The 17,244-nt window shown below is 38.0% G+C and overlaps 1 protein-coding gene across 2 annotated transcripts in view; it reads right to left on the reverse strand.

Annotated features, from left to right (window-relative positions):
* The window catches only part of LOC128241413 (corticotropin-releasing factor-binding protein-like), a 45,225-nt gene extending 30,325 nt beyond the window's left edge, over positions 1-14,900 (reverse strand). For both annotated transcript variants that reach the window (XM_052958331.1, XM_052958330.1), the window contains exon 1: positions 14,475-14,900. In XM_052958331.1, coding sequence (XP_052814291.1) covers positions 14,475-14,627 — 153 coding nt within the window. In that variant the 5' untranslated portion in view covers positions 14,628-14,900. The remainder of the gene's footprint in view (positions 1-14,474) is intronic.
* Between the last annotated feature and the right edge of the window lie 2,344 nt (positions 14,901-17,244).

The following is a 17,244-nucleotide window of genomic DNA, read 5'->3' on the forward strand; positions in this document are numbered from 1 at the left end:
ACAAGATGCATATTTACACGGGTGGCGTTGCCACAAAAAAATACTTTTGGTGCTGCACTGAAACAAAAATGTTGTGTATTTGTATAAAGATATGAATGACATGCTATTGTAGGTTTTCAGATATGACCTCGTCGATAATGTGCCCAGCCTGTGGTGCACTCGGGCGTTTGGTTTTGACTGGAGGACAGGCTGGGGCAATATTTGAAACAATGCAATAACAAACAAACTAACGTACAGATGGGCGGACAGTTCACATACGCTAAGGTCCAGTCGGTTCATGACATACTGACCAGGTTTAACTGAGTAAAATCTTCGTACTCAAATATGTAAGATGCCATAACATAATAATACCCATCGTTGCATACCCCCGATACATACTACCCTTTGCTTATGAAGTGTAACGGAGGGAATTACCGTGGTTGCCTACGGTAAATAATACCAAACAATTTAAACATCATTCACTTGGAATATATTATTTATAAATGTTTTCTTCTTTTTTAGCAAAATTATGGTCAATACAAGTAAAAAGGCCTAGTTTAATCCTTGTATAAGTGACCCCCCCCCCCCCCCAACAAAAAACAACAACAAACAAAAAAAAAAAAAAAAAAAAAAAAAAACGTGTATTGTACACAACCACTGTTGATCTAATTTTAATTGTCTAAATGTCTTATCAGATATCCGATCTGAATATCCTGCTGTGCAATTTTGAAGGTTTTATTATAGAAATGGACCCGAAATGGCCCTGAGCCAATAAACAAATACACAGGAAATTGGCCCCCTACTGTGACACTGTGCGATTAGCAGGAGATGCACAACAGGGGATTATCATGCCAAACATTCCTTAAACTAGGCCTTGAAAACGTTCTTTATAACATTGTGTTTACATTTATATAAACTATACGTCGTTTATCCATTTACCGTACATTATCCTTGTAAGCGTTGTCAGAAAAATGGTATTTGTAATGCACTCGACTTCCGTTGCATTTAAGAATGATATCTAAGCAACAGTATCGCAGTTTGTATGGTGCTCGAAACCTCTATTCTAATCGTCGGCTGAATTAGTTAACAAACGTGACAAAATCACGCATGGCGAGGTTTGCTACAGTGCTTTATCATCTTTTACCAGATTGAACGTTATATAAACTCTAATGCCAAGTCGCTCACAAGTTATCAGCTGTGTGTCTAAACAGAATATTGTTCAACTGTTGGCGGAAGTTTATTGATACGTACTTGTAGTACTAACAACAAACCGATTAAACAAGCACTCTTACTCCCGAATAAGATTTACCTCAACTAATACATTTGTTTTAATATACCAAAGAGGATGAATAAATGTCGAAATAATGATTCTGCTGAAGGACATCATGTTTAATTTGAAATAAAGGTGCACAAACACGGTATGTCAACCTTATGAGACGATAGTAGCTCACAGTAAATCTATGAGCACTCGCCAATCATTTAGCTATTAAATACACGATTACAATCTTGTTATCAGTAACTTATATGTTCCATAAATGCATTATTTAGTAAGTAGTTTAAGTTGTATCACTCAAAACTTTTCTTTGTTATACATGTGTATGTATTGATTTTGAAAAAGAGTGTCACTTTTAGGTTTGCTACATTTTATTTATATGATTATGTTACACACATGTCTTTTTGTCTTCATCATATAAGGACCTGCACCCACCAACAGAAATACACAACATTATCACCAACCCCATTCGTCCCCCCCCCCCCCCCCCCCAGAAAAGAGTAACAAACACACACAAAAAAACCAACACAACATGGTTTTCGGTTGTTTATAGAGATTTATAAGTGAAATATAACTTTTTTTGTCCTCACCAGGAGAAATTTATTACGATCTTGCTCTGACACAAACAATTATCCTCTATGTCATATCGTTAACTTGATGTTTGGCTTTGAGGGACACGTCAAGCGTTTATTGGAAACAGTGCGTCTGGAATTATGTCATGCCTGGATTGTCATATCCTATTCTTGTCATCTGTCAAATTACTACTGAAAAAGTCTGAATATTTGCATACACATATTGTTTTTCCATTTTTTGTGAGTTATTGCTTTTTGCGAAAAAATCCGGTTTATAGTCGTGTGAAGAGCGGACCGACCTCTTCAGACCATTCCCAACCCGTAAAACTCAGTTACCACTTAAATGTTACGTTAGGTGACACCATGATCTTCCGCGATATCATAATGATATGACATTGCAGATCATTGAGGATAGAAATGTGACATTTGTACTTTTCGTGTCGTAGTGCGTATATAAACTCAATCGGGATAAATAATCGGCTATATGTGACCACCGCAATACCATGTGGCGTTTATGGATAAGCATCATTCTCTCTTACCCTCTATAATATTCGTTATAAAACATGTTAAGGTCTATTTACACATGATTTGATATTTTATTTGAATCCAGTTGCTATTTGTTGAAAAATAATGTCCGTTAAAAGCTATACATAGCATATGTCTTAAATGTAACATAAAATCCAACAACACACAACAATTTACTTGACTTGAAAAATGTCAACCTATATGCCACAATAAAAAAAAACTGGTTCACGCAATAGCCCTTTGTAATTTCATACTGACACACGAGCATTGAAATGCATAGCTTAAGGTTAAAATGACTGAAAAGACATTATCTTGAAGAAGATGTCGATGGCCTCACATCTAAATGTCGAAGCTACAAAATCACATGTTTTCAGTAGCAATGTTTCAGTATTTATTCTTGGTAATTTTATCACATTTGTTTTACAAAATGCTGAAGTTACAGTTTTTGTAGTTACAATTTCTGATGGTTCGGCATTTTTGCTTCGCTTTGAGAAGTCCATCAACATTTTGATCACATAATGCAACACCATTTTCTCATTGGACTATTAACTCGGCATTTCTTATATTAGTGATTTAAAAAAATCCGAAACAGAAAAGAATGCAGCTTCGGCATATCGAAATGAGGCCATCGATATATTACTGAGCTGCGCGCATGTAATGTCATTGGCTTAATTAGTCGCGTTGTCGACTAATGAAAAATGCCATTGGCCTTTCGTACAATTATTGTGTGTACAAGAAATATAATAAGAATAAGTACATAATGATGGCAATAATAGCCAAAGATATTTACGGCATCCGAGACGTACGTAATGAAAATAATTAGGGCTTGCAAGTTATTGACGCGAGGAAGTTGTTAAACTGATGTTACATTTCCTTTACCTCTGACGAACCCAATTTTAAATAACCAAATAATAGGAAATAAATAACGTCGAACGATAACATGATCCCCTCTCAGTATAAGGGCAAATTAGGCTAATCGTCTCTAACGGAAATTAAAGGGGCTAGACACCAGATAATTCAATTGCAAGAAAAAAGGGAAATTGTCAAAAACTTACGTAAAATTGACATCATTGTGTTCAACGCATCGAATCGTACTTACTGAGGTTTTGCGCATTTCTCTAATTCTAAAATATCTAGGGTTGTCTACCACGTAAATCCTAGTAAATTAAAAAAAATAGCGTCGGTATATGTTTGTCTGTACTCGTAAACAGATATGATTTAATATGGGAAACCATTATGCGCTATTTGAAACGGGGAAACACAGATGAACCAGCAACATGATTGCTGCGTTTATTATTTTAACCATGTACGGTCTGTTTGTAGCTCGCATTGACAATGCTATGCTTGTTTGAAGGATTTACTGAATTTGCCGATTTCTGAACCATCTTGTGTATAGTCCCTTTAATATTACACTTTCAGATATGTTACAATTCTCAGATATATCGAGCAGATTTGCTTTTGCAACATCGATTGTGTTAGCCAGTCCATATTTCTTTTCTTTTGCGAAACTGAAACTTGTGCACGTGCATTATCTAACATGTATAGGAAAATAATTCTGAAAGTCAGCTTTCAAAATTGATTTGTTAAACTAACGAACTTAAGGAATCCGACCACAAAGAAGTAAATCACCTGATTCCGTGTACCATAATGTTAAATATTGAAACCTGGTGACCCTTTATAATTTTGAAATTATTAAAAGGTATTCGCATGCTGATAACTTATGTTTAAAGCAATTACCAAAAATACATCGTACACGAATACATAACAGATTGTATATTCGGTCTTTATTTCAACTGAAATTGCACATAAAATGTATTCTTATTTGAAACCAAAATAATATTTGATCAAAGATCAAACGTTTGTGGGTAAGATACCTTACGTAGATGCCTCGCCAAATGTTCCATTTGTAACCGACGCCGTACTAATTGCATAGTTGTTAAGTGCTGTGTCCTGTCATCTGCTGTCAGATCACAAAGAACATTATTGAAATTATGTCAGTTTCAGCTGCCCACTTGCCAATAACGAGCCCACGGTATTGAATTGCTATCACACCCATCTTGAAAAGTGTTTGCAAACAGGTATGCACCAGTCAATTGTAACCCCCCCCCCCCCCTCCCCCACCCCAGGTTCTGGGGTATACCGGGGATAGCCGGGGAAAAGGGCCGTGTTTACCTTTCAGGTGTCCCCGCAGTGCCGGGTAAAGGCGGTGGTTTTGTCTTCGCGCAAAATATAGCGGGAAAAGGGCCTTACCTAGGTCCCTTGGGTGAAGGGGCATTTAGCAGGGATTTTACCATCAGTTCGTCCCCGCAGGGCCGGGATTTTACCCGGGGTTGGCTTGACCGAACGTCAAAGTCCCCGCTATTCCCCGGACCTGGGGGGCGTGGTTACAATTGACTGGTGCATTATGTCTTGATAGTTGGTATGTATTTGTCAATATAACCATGTATGCCTATTAAAACAATTTAATTGTCCACGATTGCGGCAATGTATACAGTGTGTGTATACCACGTAATCAATTACGTCATAAATGCAATGTCGGTTGCTTCGATTTTAAACAAAGATAACTTTTATTTTTCTTAAATACACACACGGCACACGAATACCAAACGTTCAGTAAATCCAATTATCAGCCTTTTAATAACATAATTACATGCCTTTAAATGCATACAAGAAGATACAAAATCCATTTACAAAAACTCCAAAAGGTCAAGTCTCATGTGGACAAATGATAACAAAAATATTATTTTCAAGTGATTCAATATATAACAAGCTGTCAAACTGTCATTTAAGCGTTTACAGCAACCACATAAGTGAATCAGAATATTTTTTGGTGTTAACTCTTCCACATCAAGTCAAGACCCATAAATAACTGAATTCACAATGTCAAATAAAACGTCTATATTGTTCAGCATGTCCTCTATTTAAATACTTGCATGCAAGCGGAGAATTGGCGTCACTTCAGTGATGCACGCACATTCAGACAAGGAAAACAGGGTGTAATTATAAAGAAAAAAAGCATACGCTGAGTTTACTTAGGTTTAATTTCCCATAAAACACGCGCTTCAATTATATGATGTTGACGTTTAAACAATTCCTAATTAACTTTTGTTATTATATGCCTGCTTTTTGTAATTGTTTTGTTCTGATAGAAGAAGTTAATGCATTGCTGTCATGGAACTGCGATGTTGCAAACTTAGGGCTTATAATTTTAATCTTCGACGAAAACGCATTCGTCAGATTTACCATAATTATATATAATGTAGACCTAATGCTGTGTAGTCTATACTGATTTCCTTATGCTCTGTTGTGACGAAAGCTGGAAGCGTATGCACCAGTCAATTGTAACCACAACCCCCGCAGGTCTGGGGTCATACCGGGGATGGGGGAGGGGGGGAGCGGGGGGGCGGGGGCGGACCGTGTTTACATTCCTGGTGGACTCTCATTGCCGGGTGAATGCGGTGGTTTTGTTAATGTGCCGATAATAGCTGAGAATGGGCCATACCTAGGATGTCCCCGGGTGTTGGGGGCAATTGGCGGGAGTTTTACCAGCAGTTTGTGTCCGCAGGACGGGGATTTAACCGGGATGGGCTGGACCCAAAATGGGCCATACCTAGGATGTCCCCGGGTGTTGGGGGCAATTGGCGGGAGTTTTACCAGCAGTTTGTGTCCGCAGGACGGGGATTTAACCGGGATGGGCTGGACCCAAAGTCGAAGTCCCCGCTAATCCTCGGACATGTGGGTGCTGTTGTTACAATTGATTGGTGCATAACATAAACACTCTCCATTCGGAACTCCTCGGCCATTTTTATCGAAAACAACCTCGGATGTATTTAGATGGTTTACATACTCAGAAATCGGTATGTTTAAGTCCGCTGGAGTAGATCGCGTTGTAATTTGATTTAGCATTTAAATTGAATGACTTAACTCTTGGGAATATTAATTATATATGCAATAATACACTTCACCGGCAATCAATTTAAACTTAGATCAGTAAATACAAGCTAAAACATTATATTTGATTAATGATATAACTTAAAAGTTACGACCTACTGATATACCGGCATACATCCGAGGTTGATTTCGATAAAAATGGCCGAGGATCTCCAAATGAAACACTCTCGAGACTGTTTTCTGTGTAGAAACCAGTACTGTGCTCTATAAAGTTCCTTATTCACAAAGAAATCATTTAATAAGCACAAACCTAAACATAATTACATGAGTTGTTTGTTAGAGTTCTGAATAAGCACTTAACGAACTCGTTTTTGCGTATATATATGGGAGTGTAGACCTCTAAATTGGGGATTTGCAGTGAATCTGTTATACTTCTTTTATCTAACGTCATACAAAACCATAAACCATTCATCACCAGAAATGTGCTCTACAATGTTCCGACACGCTACCAATACCAACAGGCAAACACCGTGCCGCCAGCTCCCTTGTTTTGTAACAAACATCACGATTCTCTAGTCAAGACAACCATACCTTTGTATGCGAGTCAGATGCAGATTCTATATGTCAATAAGGGTACATTCACTTTATTATTCCTGAATTAATTGTATTGATAGGATTGACCATATATGACAGTATTAGCATCACGTATTACTTATATGTTTCAACAATATGATGAAAATAAAAAAAAAGTTTTCCATAGCTGACTTATAATGTAACCCATGGGATTGACGAACTGTTACAATGTTAGCATTTCAGACTTGTTAAAGTTTAAGACTTGTTTTGTGTTTGATTGTTTGTTGTTAAATTGGCGTCACTATTGTTAAAGATGCATTTATGTTAAAGATACAGTATGAGTTATTCTTCGATAGAGTCGTCCCACAGAAGTAAGAAACACCAATTTTGTCCGAGGCGAAGCCACTTCTGAAGAAAATTACGATAAACTGTATCTGAATTATACGACGATAAGTGTATTGCATATATTAGTGAGCAAATAAATGCATTAATAAGTAAATACAGATTTATAAAAGTAAGTTTTTTGTTGGTATGTTTGAAAAAGTAAAATTGGAATGGAATGGACTTGAGGAAATAGGTTGATAGAAAATGCCCCCCCACCTTGTTGAAAATCCCCCCCCCCCTCCTTATTTTCACCCCCGTTTTCTGTATTCCATTATTTGTGGTGGCTACAAAACATGTAACACCTTGTGAACTCATACAAATAATCAAACACACAAACATACAAAGAAAATATGACAGCTGATACAGATCCAAAAATGTTAAAATGTATATCAAGTATATCGTATAATAAAAGGCTTGGAAAACGTTTTCGATGTTGTGACTGGTGTGGTGGTTACAGCAACATTGACTATCTCTTACTCGTTATGAAAAACTGTGTGTTCGATCCTTCCGCGTGTCCAAGCTGTTTTGATAATAGATAAATATAAATATTTTTCCGAAAGGTAAACATTCTATTAGTATCATGGCCAGTCTAAATAGTAAATACAATGTATCGGCTAATGGGATTACTCGTGCACGGTCCGCTCACAGCCGTAAGAAGAATCTTTTTTTCAAAAGCTCGGCTGGGGGTATAGTCATATAATTGTTTATTATTAATTTATTCATTCATTCGGTCATTCGTTTGTTCGTTTGTTCTTTCGTTCGTTCGTTGATTGCTCCGTGCATTCATTAGTTTGTTCGTTCGTTCATTCATATATTCATTCATTCATTTCTTCGTTTAGTCATCCATTCATTCATTTCTTCATTTATTCATTCATTCGTTCATTAGTTTCATATTTGATTGTCAGATTTACTTAGTGATTGATTGTGTTTCACTATTATACGTACGTAATCGAAATTATATATGTCAGTATGCGCCTAAATGCGTTAGCTACCTTTGATTGTTAAACATTTGAATACACATTTGACACATCACTCACTCACTCACTCACTCACTCACTCACTCACTCACTCACTCACTCACTCACTCACTCACTCACTCACTCACTCACTCACTCACTCACTCACTCACTCACTCACTCACTCACTCACTCACTCACTCACTCACTCACTCACTCACTCACTCACTCACTCATTCACTCACTGATGTGGCACATTAAACTTATTCATTAAATTTTGTTTCCAACCAGATGTAAACAAATATACCGTTTGAAAAAATGATCACACATTTCAATAAATGAACTATATGCATCTTTTCGACAAAAAAACAACACAATTGTCAGTGATATACACTTTTCTTTACTAAAATGTAGTGAAATAAGCCGACAGAGAGAGAGAGAGAGGGTCATGAAAAGACCATTGCAGAAAATGAATAACAAAAAAATGAAAGTATTGTTTAAGGCATTTACCGCCAGCATGATTAATTGGCATGTCATGTGCAGCCCGTAATAAAATTGAAATTCCAATTAAGTTGCTGGAGCGCTACTAGACTTGCCATTACCTTGATTAAGGCGACACAGATTTGATACAAGCCTGACAGTAATGTTCAACATAATTTCAGTTTACTGAGTTTACAGGCATTTATTTTTGCTCAATGTGACAAAATCTGATTAGGTAGTACTAGCGCCTGTTTTAAGAGGCCCTGAGGAAGTACTTTTGGTTGACATATGACAACGATATCTAGGGTGAGAGGCCCTAAGGAAGTACGTCGTGTTGGCATATAACCGCACTGGGTTGAGAGGCCTTGAGGAAGTACCCCTGGTTGGCGTATAACCACAATCTCTGGGGTGAGAGGCCCTGAGGAAGTACCCCTGGTTGACATATAACCACAATCTCAGGGGTGAGAGGCCCCGAGGAAGTACCCCTGGTTGGCGTAAAACCCCAATTTCTGGGGTGAGAGCCCCTAAGGAAGTACCCCTGGTTGGCGTAAAACCCCAATTTCCGGGGTGAGAGGCCCTGAGGAAGTACCCCTGGTTGGCGTAAAACCCCAATTTCTGGGGTGAGAGCCCCTAAGGAAGTACCCCTGGTTGGCGTAAAACCCCAATCTCAGGGGTGAGAGGCCCCGAGGAAGTACCCCTGGTTGGCGTAAAACCCCAATTTCTGGGGTGAGAGGCCCCGAGGAAGTACCCCTGGTTGGCGTAAAACTCCAATGTTTGGGATGAAAGGCACCGAGGATGTACCCCTTGTTGGCGTATAATCACAATCTCTGTGGTGAGAGGCCCCGAGGAAGCACCCCTGGTTGGCGTATAACCGCACTATCTGGGTTGAGAGGCCCCGAGGAAGTACCCCTGGTTGGCGTATAACCGCGATCTCTGGGGTGTGAGGTCCTAAGGAAGTACTGCCGGTTGGCGTATAACCGCACTATCTGGGTTGAGAGGCCCTTAGGAAGTACCCCTGGTTGGCGTATAACCACAATCTCTGGGGTGTGAGGTCCTAAGGAAGTATTGCCGGTTGGCGTATAACCGCACTATCTGGGTTGAGAGGCCCCGAGGAAGTACCCCTGGTTGGCGTATAACCGCAATCTCTGGGGTGTGAGGTCGTAAGGAAGTACTGCCGGTTGGCGTATAACCGCACTATCTGGGTTGAGAGGCCCCGAGGAAGTACCCCTGGTTGGCGTATAACCGCACTATCTGGGTTGAGAGGCCCCGAGGAAGTACCCCTGGTTGGCGTATAACCGCACTATCTGGGTTGAGAGGCCCCGAGGAAGTACCCCTGGTTGGCGTATAACCGCACTATCTGGGTTGAGAGGCCCCGAGGAAGTACCCCTGGTTGGCGTATAACCGCACTATCTGGGTTGAGAGGCCCTTAGGAAGTACCCCTGGTTGGCGTATAACCGCACTATCTGGGTTGAGAGGCCCTTAGGAAGTAGCCCTGGTTGGCGTATAACCGCACTATCTGGGTTGAGAGGCCCCGAGGAAGTAGCCCTGGTTGGCGTATAACCGCACTATCTGGGTTGAGAGGCCCCGAGGAAGTACCCCTGGTTGGCGTATAACCGCACTATCTGGGTTGAGAGGCCCTTAGGAAGTACCCCTTGGATCCTCATAATTATTTATTCGTTGAAATTCTAGTACGATACGTGCTATTTCTTTCAACTTTTGCGCGGGAAATAAAATACGCATGTGATCTTTATTGATGATTGAATAAAAAGTTTAAGTAGCTTGAAATTGAATATCTCATACACACCGGCCAATGTTTGGGCTGCGTAATAGATCAATTGAAATGCATATGACAGTCAACTTGCAATGTGTCAAGCGCAGGAACACATAACTCATTTCCGATCAAGAGAACAGATCTATGACAAATACGTGCTTAGCATTAGCATACGAAAGACATCAGGTAATGAAATCCTGACATGAGGTAATCCGACCGTTGATCACGATTACAGATATGCAGTGAAATGAAATGCGTGCGCAAAACTACGAAAGACGGAAAAATATACATGATTTATACAATGCAGATTGTTTATTCAATGTGAAATTAACCCTCCTACACTTAAACACTCATTTCACCACACTCAAAATTGGCTTAAGGTTACACACCACCAGATATTTTGTTTTATATTTGAATCACAATAACTCGTATATGGATGTGGAGTGAGACAGGACGAGCGTGGGGTAGTGGTGTAGGAGGCAGCCTCTCATCCATGAGGTATTGAATTTGATCCCCACCAGGGAAGCATTCACATGGCTTCAAATAATAATCATCATAAATGGTGCGAGCGTACTTCGGGAAGTTATCATTCGAGCTAAAAGAAATTAGCAGGTGCAGCGTGAGCATAAGTGTAGTTAACAAATACTTTCTTACTACATTTTATTTTTTATTTTATCTATACAAATGTATTTGTTTTCAACCTTCTTCAATAATATTGACTGATTGTGGTGTGATGTGGTGGTTAAGAAACATACTCCTCTCTAAATAAAGCTAAAGAGGCGAAAATGTCAAACCTGGATTAAGTGGCCACCTGTCTTAAGCAGCCACTTTGATCATTTCCCAAGGGTGGCCACTTAATACAGGTTTGACTGTACAAAAAAAAGTTATTTTAAAAATAAATATATGTTCCATTAATCATAATTTGCACACAAATGCAATAATAATATAGCTTAATTTACGAGTGCAATCAAAATTTGCCAGTCGGGACCCCGAGTGATACTTCGAGATAACATGAATTCAACATAACACAATTACAAATCTTGCGTTTTCAGTAAACCCAACGTCTTCGATACTAGTTTGACATACCCAAACGTCGTAATACGCGAGTTCCGACTGTACAAGCCCACGTGCCAATATTCAACGAATACCCTTATTGGAGGCACAAGGCTAAGGCCTTTCAGAAACTTGTCAGAACACAACAGGCATATCACCAGTGGATCCAAATGAAATAGAAATGCACGTTAGAGTTATGCACCAGTTAACTGTTATCACGCCCCCGCCCCCAGGTCCGGCGAATAGCCTAGATTCAGCTTTCTGAATGTTGCATGGTTCTAATAAATTATATTGTAATAGAAGTATGTTTAACTAGGTTTTCTTATCTCTGGGGGGATCCATGCACATACTCGTTTAGAAACAAGTACATCTCACACCTACATTTTTGTTGTCTTTGATGTTTGCCATGTTTTTTTTTCTCCGAATTAACGGCAAGCACAACTTCATTAAAATAACTCCAGCGATCAAGTGCGCTTACAGGCAATGGTTGGGCAAAAAGAAACGTGTTTAAGATGGGATTTACAGCTATATTGACATTTTAGGTAAAGAATACAGCTCAAGTATAACACATTCAACACACTGATTCCAATAGAGTGAGAGATACCGTATCGATACGTGCGTTTATAGAGGCTTGACGCCGGCTAATATCTTATCGTTAAAACTCGGGGCATTCCATATACATCCGAGGTTATTTACGATAAAAATGGTCGATGAGTTCCGAATGCCCCGAGTTTACAATGTCAGAAATCGGTACATTTTAACTGCGCTGAAAGTAGATCGCGTAGTAATTACAATTTAGCAGTCAAACTTTATGACTTAACTCTTGAGAGTCTTAATTATGTTTGCAATAATACACTTCAATGGCAATCAATTTAAACCTTTAGCTACAAATACCAAATACAAGTCAAAATACTATATTGAATTAGCAATATAATTCAAGATTTTACGGACTACTTCTAATGATGTATGGCATACATCCGAGGTTGCTTTCGAAAAAAATGCCGAGGAGTTCCGAATGACCTGACGGCCCCAATCTAATATGGATCGTAAGGCTTCAGGTCGTAACTTTCCAGGCGTAACTCCGTTTTGGGCGTAAGCTTGGTTAAAATTAAAATTCCTTAAGGGCATGTATCGCATAGATTCTGCCCGTACGTTTACGGTTGAACCCGAAGCAGCTAAGGTTTATCAATAAGATGTCTTATTGAAACGGGGACAAGGTCCGTAGATCATTAAGTATAACATTTCAACCCAATGCGCTGATCCACTCAGTCACGTGCACCAATAACCAAAATATGGCGTACGAGATATCTGGCTCTGATTGGCTTGATTATACTACTAACACGCAACAAATGCTTTCCTTTCGTGGTATTTTCTTATTCGTATTGGCCCTGTAATTCGTTTAAGAGCTTGGCTTTAGCATAAAGAAATGTGTGGGTAAAAGTTAAACACCATACGTTAGTACATTCTGAGAGAAAGCTGGAATAATATGCTCATTTAAATATGATTGTATAGGTAATTAGTAACCATTCCATTGTACGATATGGCTATTCGTCAAATGGGGATAATGGGCAGACAACGGAATTCGCATCGTTGGCGACCACAAGCGGACCTCTGGAGGCGCACCCGGTGCCCCCCCCCCCGCCCAATTTTCTTGGTTTAATTTTCATGTCAAGATGGTAGAAAAAGGTAATAAAATACGCTTATAATGCACACTTTTGGACTAAAAATTGTAAATATTTTCTTGGGGGACAACGCCTCCCGCAAACATTTCAAACTATTAAAATTGCGGTTCTGAGGAATAGTTGGATGACAAAAAGTGTGCCCCAAAGTGACGCCGCCTCTAACGCCAAATTCTGGATCCGCCTCTAACGCCAAATCCTGGATCCGCCCCTGGCGACCCCGGTATTTTATTAATTCTGCATTAGTTCTGCATTAATTCTGCTTTCACTGTATCATTACAGTAGGAGAATTGTCTGACAATATTTCGTCTTTCGAATATTCGTGATATAGGGCAGCAAACTATTTTTCAAAAGAGTTCGCATGTTACACTGCAAATTGTGTTTATGCAATATGTTAAAACATCACCAATTTGTAATGGAAAATGACGCCACAAGGAAATAATCTTAACCTCACTACTTAAAGGCGTTTTTGTCGTCTGTGACTAAAAGGTCATCTACCGCACGTACCTACATATTGTCAATTTATTGCGTTTTGATACCATTCCGTTAGTTCAATTTTGAGAAAGGCTGTACAACGTCTACGTGAACCAATCTATCCCTGGCAACTTGTGTACCAAGTCTCTTTAAATATCTTGAACGATTTTTCAGTTATGGTCAACGTTAAAATTCTGTAGCAATATTTATAACAAACCTAAAGTCATTTCCTAGCTCAAGTCATGTTCTTAAGTTAAGTTTCTCAGTTACCATATGACATAATCGCTTCATAATATCTGAAATACTGCATTTTCATTGATTTGATTCATATAACATACTTTTATTTAAGATACACACTTAATCGTATCTTTGAAATCGACTACGAACAATTTTAGACATTGACTACAAGCTACGATCTCACATATTGACCGTTTAGAAAACTGTTTTTTGTTTTGAAATAAGCCAATTTTTCGTAAATGTGTTGAAACCAATGATACAACACTGCTGACAAAAGAGCAGATCGCGTGTTATCATATAAACGTTTGAAAATTGATGTTTTATGGCTAAAAGCGTTAGTAGTGCTTTAAGAAAAATAAAATTTTCGGCATCTTTTTTAAACAATTGTGATCTGTTCTATTGTGAGTTTTCTTACGTACCTGAATTGTAGGCATAGCTGCCAAAATAAGCTAATTCTGTGGCATTTTTTTTTAAATGACAAAACTGTCAACTTGTGAGAGTGTAGCCTTTAGTTAAGAAGTGACTTTTAAATAAACAAAGGCCCTTAACTACGCCACGCCGATAGTGCCATCACGGTCACATACCCTCGACACTTTGCTTCGAGCTAACGGAACCAACATGTCTTACCTGTAATGGTAGTGACGATAGTCCAGTCAGCTGGTGTAGTCCGGTTAGCTGTTGTAGTTTAGCAGCTTGGTGTGGCAGCGACAACACCACATATGACTGGAGCATTCCTAACACAACGCCGAACGTACTCCCAAAACAATGTACTAACTTCATTGTTAATTGTTAAAGCTGGTGTTCTCTCGTCTTCTTTTCTAAATATTGCACAAACCGTTGAAGACCTCAGTCGAGAATTTAAATGTTTGAGGAAAACTGAAGTGTTTTGTTTTTTGAAAACATACAGTGAAACTATTCGCGTATCGAAGCTAGATAATGTCTGTATTGTAAATAAATGTGATTATCTTAACATTTGACTCTGATGTTTCTTATTTTAAATAAGTTCTTATATTTTTATTTTAAAGAATAGTTTTCTCCAGTCAGGAAAAAAGGAATGCTTGTTCTATAACCAATATGCTTGAGCTAAGTCTTTTATAGGATTGCCATCGACAGAAGATATAAGAGAGGCTGGAGTGCTTTAAGCTGATTGGCTGTTCTAAATCCCTGGCTTTAAGCTTATTGGATGGTCAGGAAGAATCAGTCTCTGCTACAACTTTACTATCGGTATTTGCAATTTATGCTTGGAAGCAACTTTCTGCGCTAAGTTTGTGATTAATTCCTTTCAAGTATTGAGTTGAATATGATAACGTTTTTATTTACTAGGAAGCTAGGAATTATTTCTCAGTCGTTGAAATAACGTGTAAAGTTTCTGATGTGTTGAGCCTTTGAGTATCTAGTTAAAAAACATTATTTTGTAGTTGCCTCTTTGTAGCTAGGAGAGTTCGTTAAATTGCTTTTATTTAGTTTCATGTTCCTTCTACATTTAAAATGCGATTAAATTCTTGTGGGTATTCAGTTATAATAACATTAAAGTATGTATGGCTTCGTTCACCGTCAATAGTGTCGTTTGATATTCTCTGAACCTACAAGAAGGTTAAAGTGACACTCTTATACAAAATCAATACATACACATGTATAGCAAACATAAATTTTGAGTGATAAACCTTTAACTAGTTACTAAATAATGAATTGGTGGAAAAAAATAAACACTGATATCAAGATTGTAACCGTGAATTTAATTGCAGAAAGCGCAAAAATATTAAATGATTGGTGAGTGCTAAAATATTACCTGTGATGTACTATCGTCTTATAAGGTAGAAATACCGAGTTTTCAGCATCTTTATTTATAATTAAACACAGTATCCTTCATAAAAATGTTTTCGACATTTATTCATCCTTTTTGGTATATTAATACAAATGTACTAATTGTGCTAAATCTTATTTGGGAGTAAGAGTTCATCTTTATTTACGTTTCATGTTCCTTCTACATTTAAAATGCGATTAATTTCTTTTGGGTATTCACTTATAATAACATTGTGGTAAGTATGACTTTGTTCACCGTCAGCAGTGTCAATTGATATTATCCGAACCTACAAGAAGGTTGAATTTTACTTGTATTTCTATGTTTTTGTACTGAATTAGTTAAAGATGCACTTTTACTCCCAAATAAGATTCACCACAATTAATACAATTGTTTAAATATACCAAAAAGGATAAATATGTGTCGAAAATAATGGTTTTTATGAAGGATACCGACTTTAATTTGAAAGAAATGTGCAGAAAACACGGTATTTCTTAGTAAGGAATAAAGGTTTTTCACACACATGTATGTTTGTTATACACGTGTATGTATTGATTTTGAATGAGAGTGCTACTTCATGGATCATGCATTTACAATTGGAAATTTCAAGAATGGTTAAATCTTCATTGATCCTTTGGTTTTTTTACTCCATATAGACAAGCCCAGGGGTAACATACTAAAAAATAAACCCTGTTCTGAACCACCAGGCAATTAGGGCCGAAATCCTTCGGAACTCCTCGGTCATTTTCCACCACCAACAACATCAGTAGAAGTAGTTCGTAAAAATGAAAATACTAGAATTAATTAAGTTAATTAAGTGTTTTAACGGGTATTGAGTATTATAAAGTCTAAAATAATTGCTTATGTGTTTTATTGCTTAGATAATTATGATTCCAAAGAGTTGAGTCATTATCTTCAAATGCTAAATTAAAATTAGTACGCGATCTACTTGCAGCGTAGTTAAATATTACGATTTTTGACATTGTAAATCGTCAATACACGTCCGAGGTTGTTTTTGATGGAGAATGGCCGAGGAGTTCCGAATGGTGTCAAATTAATGAACTAGAGACAGCAACGTATTAACAGCACAGACACAAATACCAAACACCGCAAACAGTCGAGTTTTTTTACTAACACCAGACTATTAATATTCTTTCTGACAACTATTTGGTTTTCTTTTTGGCGACATATTGTCGGTAGTTTCTTGCACCGGAAGGACGTGTTAAGGTACAGGGCCAGCGTATTCACAAGTCATATCTTGTCTTAAAGCTGCACTCTCACATTTTGAACGTTTGGACAACTTTTTCATTTTTTTTGTCTTGGAACGAGCCAATGTTTGCGAAAATCCATTGAAACCAGTTACATAAGACTGCTGACAAAAAATAAGATCGCAGATTTTAAATTTAAGTTGAAAAATTGATGTTTTATGCATTTTTTCCATATCCGTTAGAAACGGTTTAAGCCATAAAACATTAATTTTCGAAGGGAAATATGAAAATCTACGATCTATTTTTATGTCAGGAATCTTATATCATTGATTTGCAGATAATTACGCAAACATTTGCTCTTTCCAAGACAAAAAAAAAAAAAAAAAAA

Source organism: Mya arenaria, chromosome 7, assembly GCF_026914265.1.
Source record: "Mya arenaria isolate MELC-2E11 chromosome 7, ASM2691426v1".
Taxonomy (NCBI): domain Eukaryota; kingdom Metazoa; phylum Mollusca; class Bivalvia; order Myida; family Myidae; genus Mya; species Mya arenaria.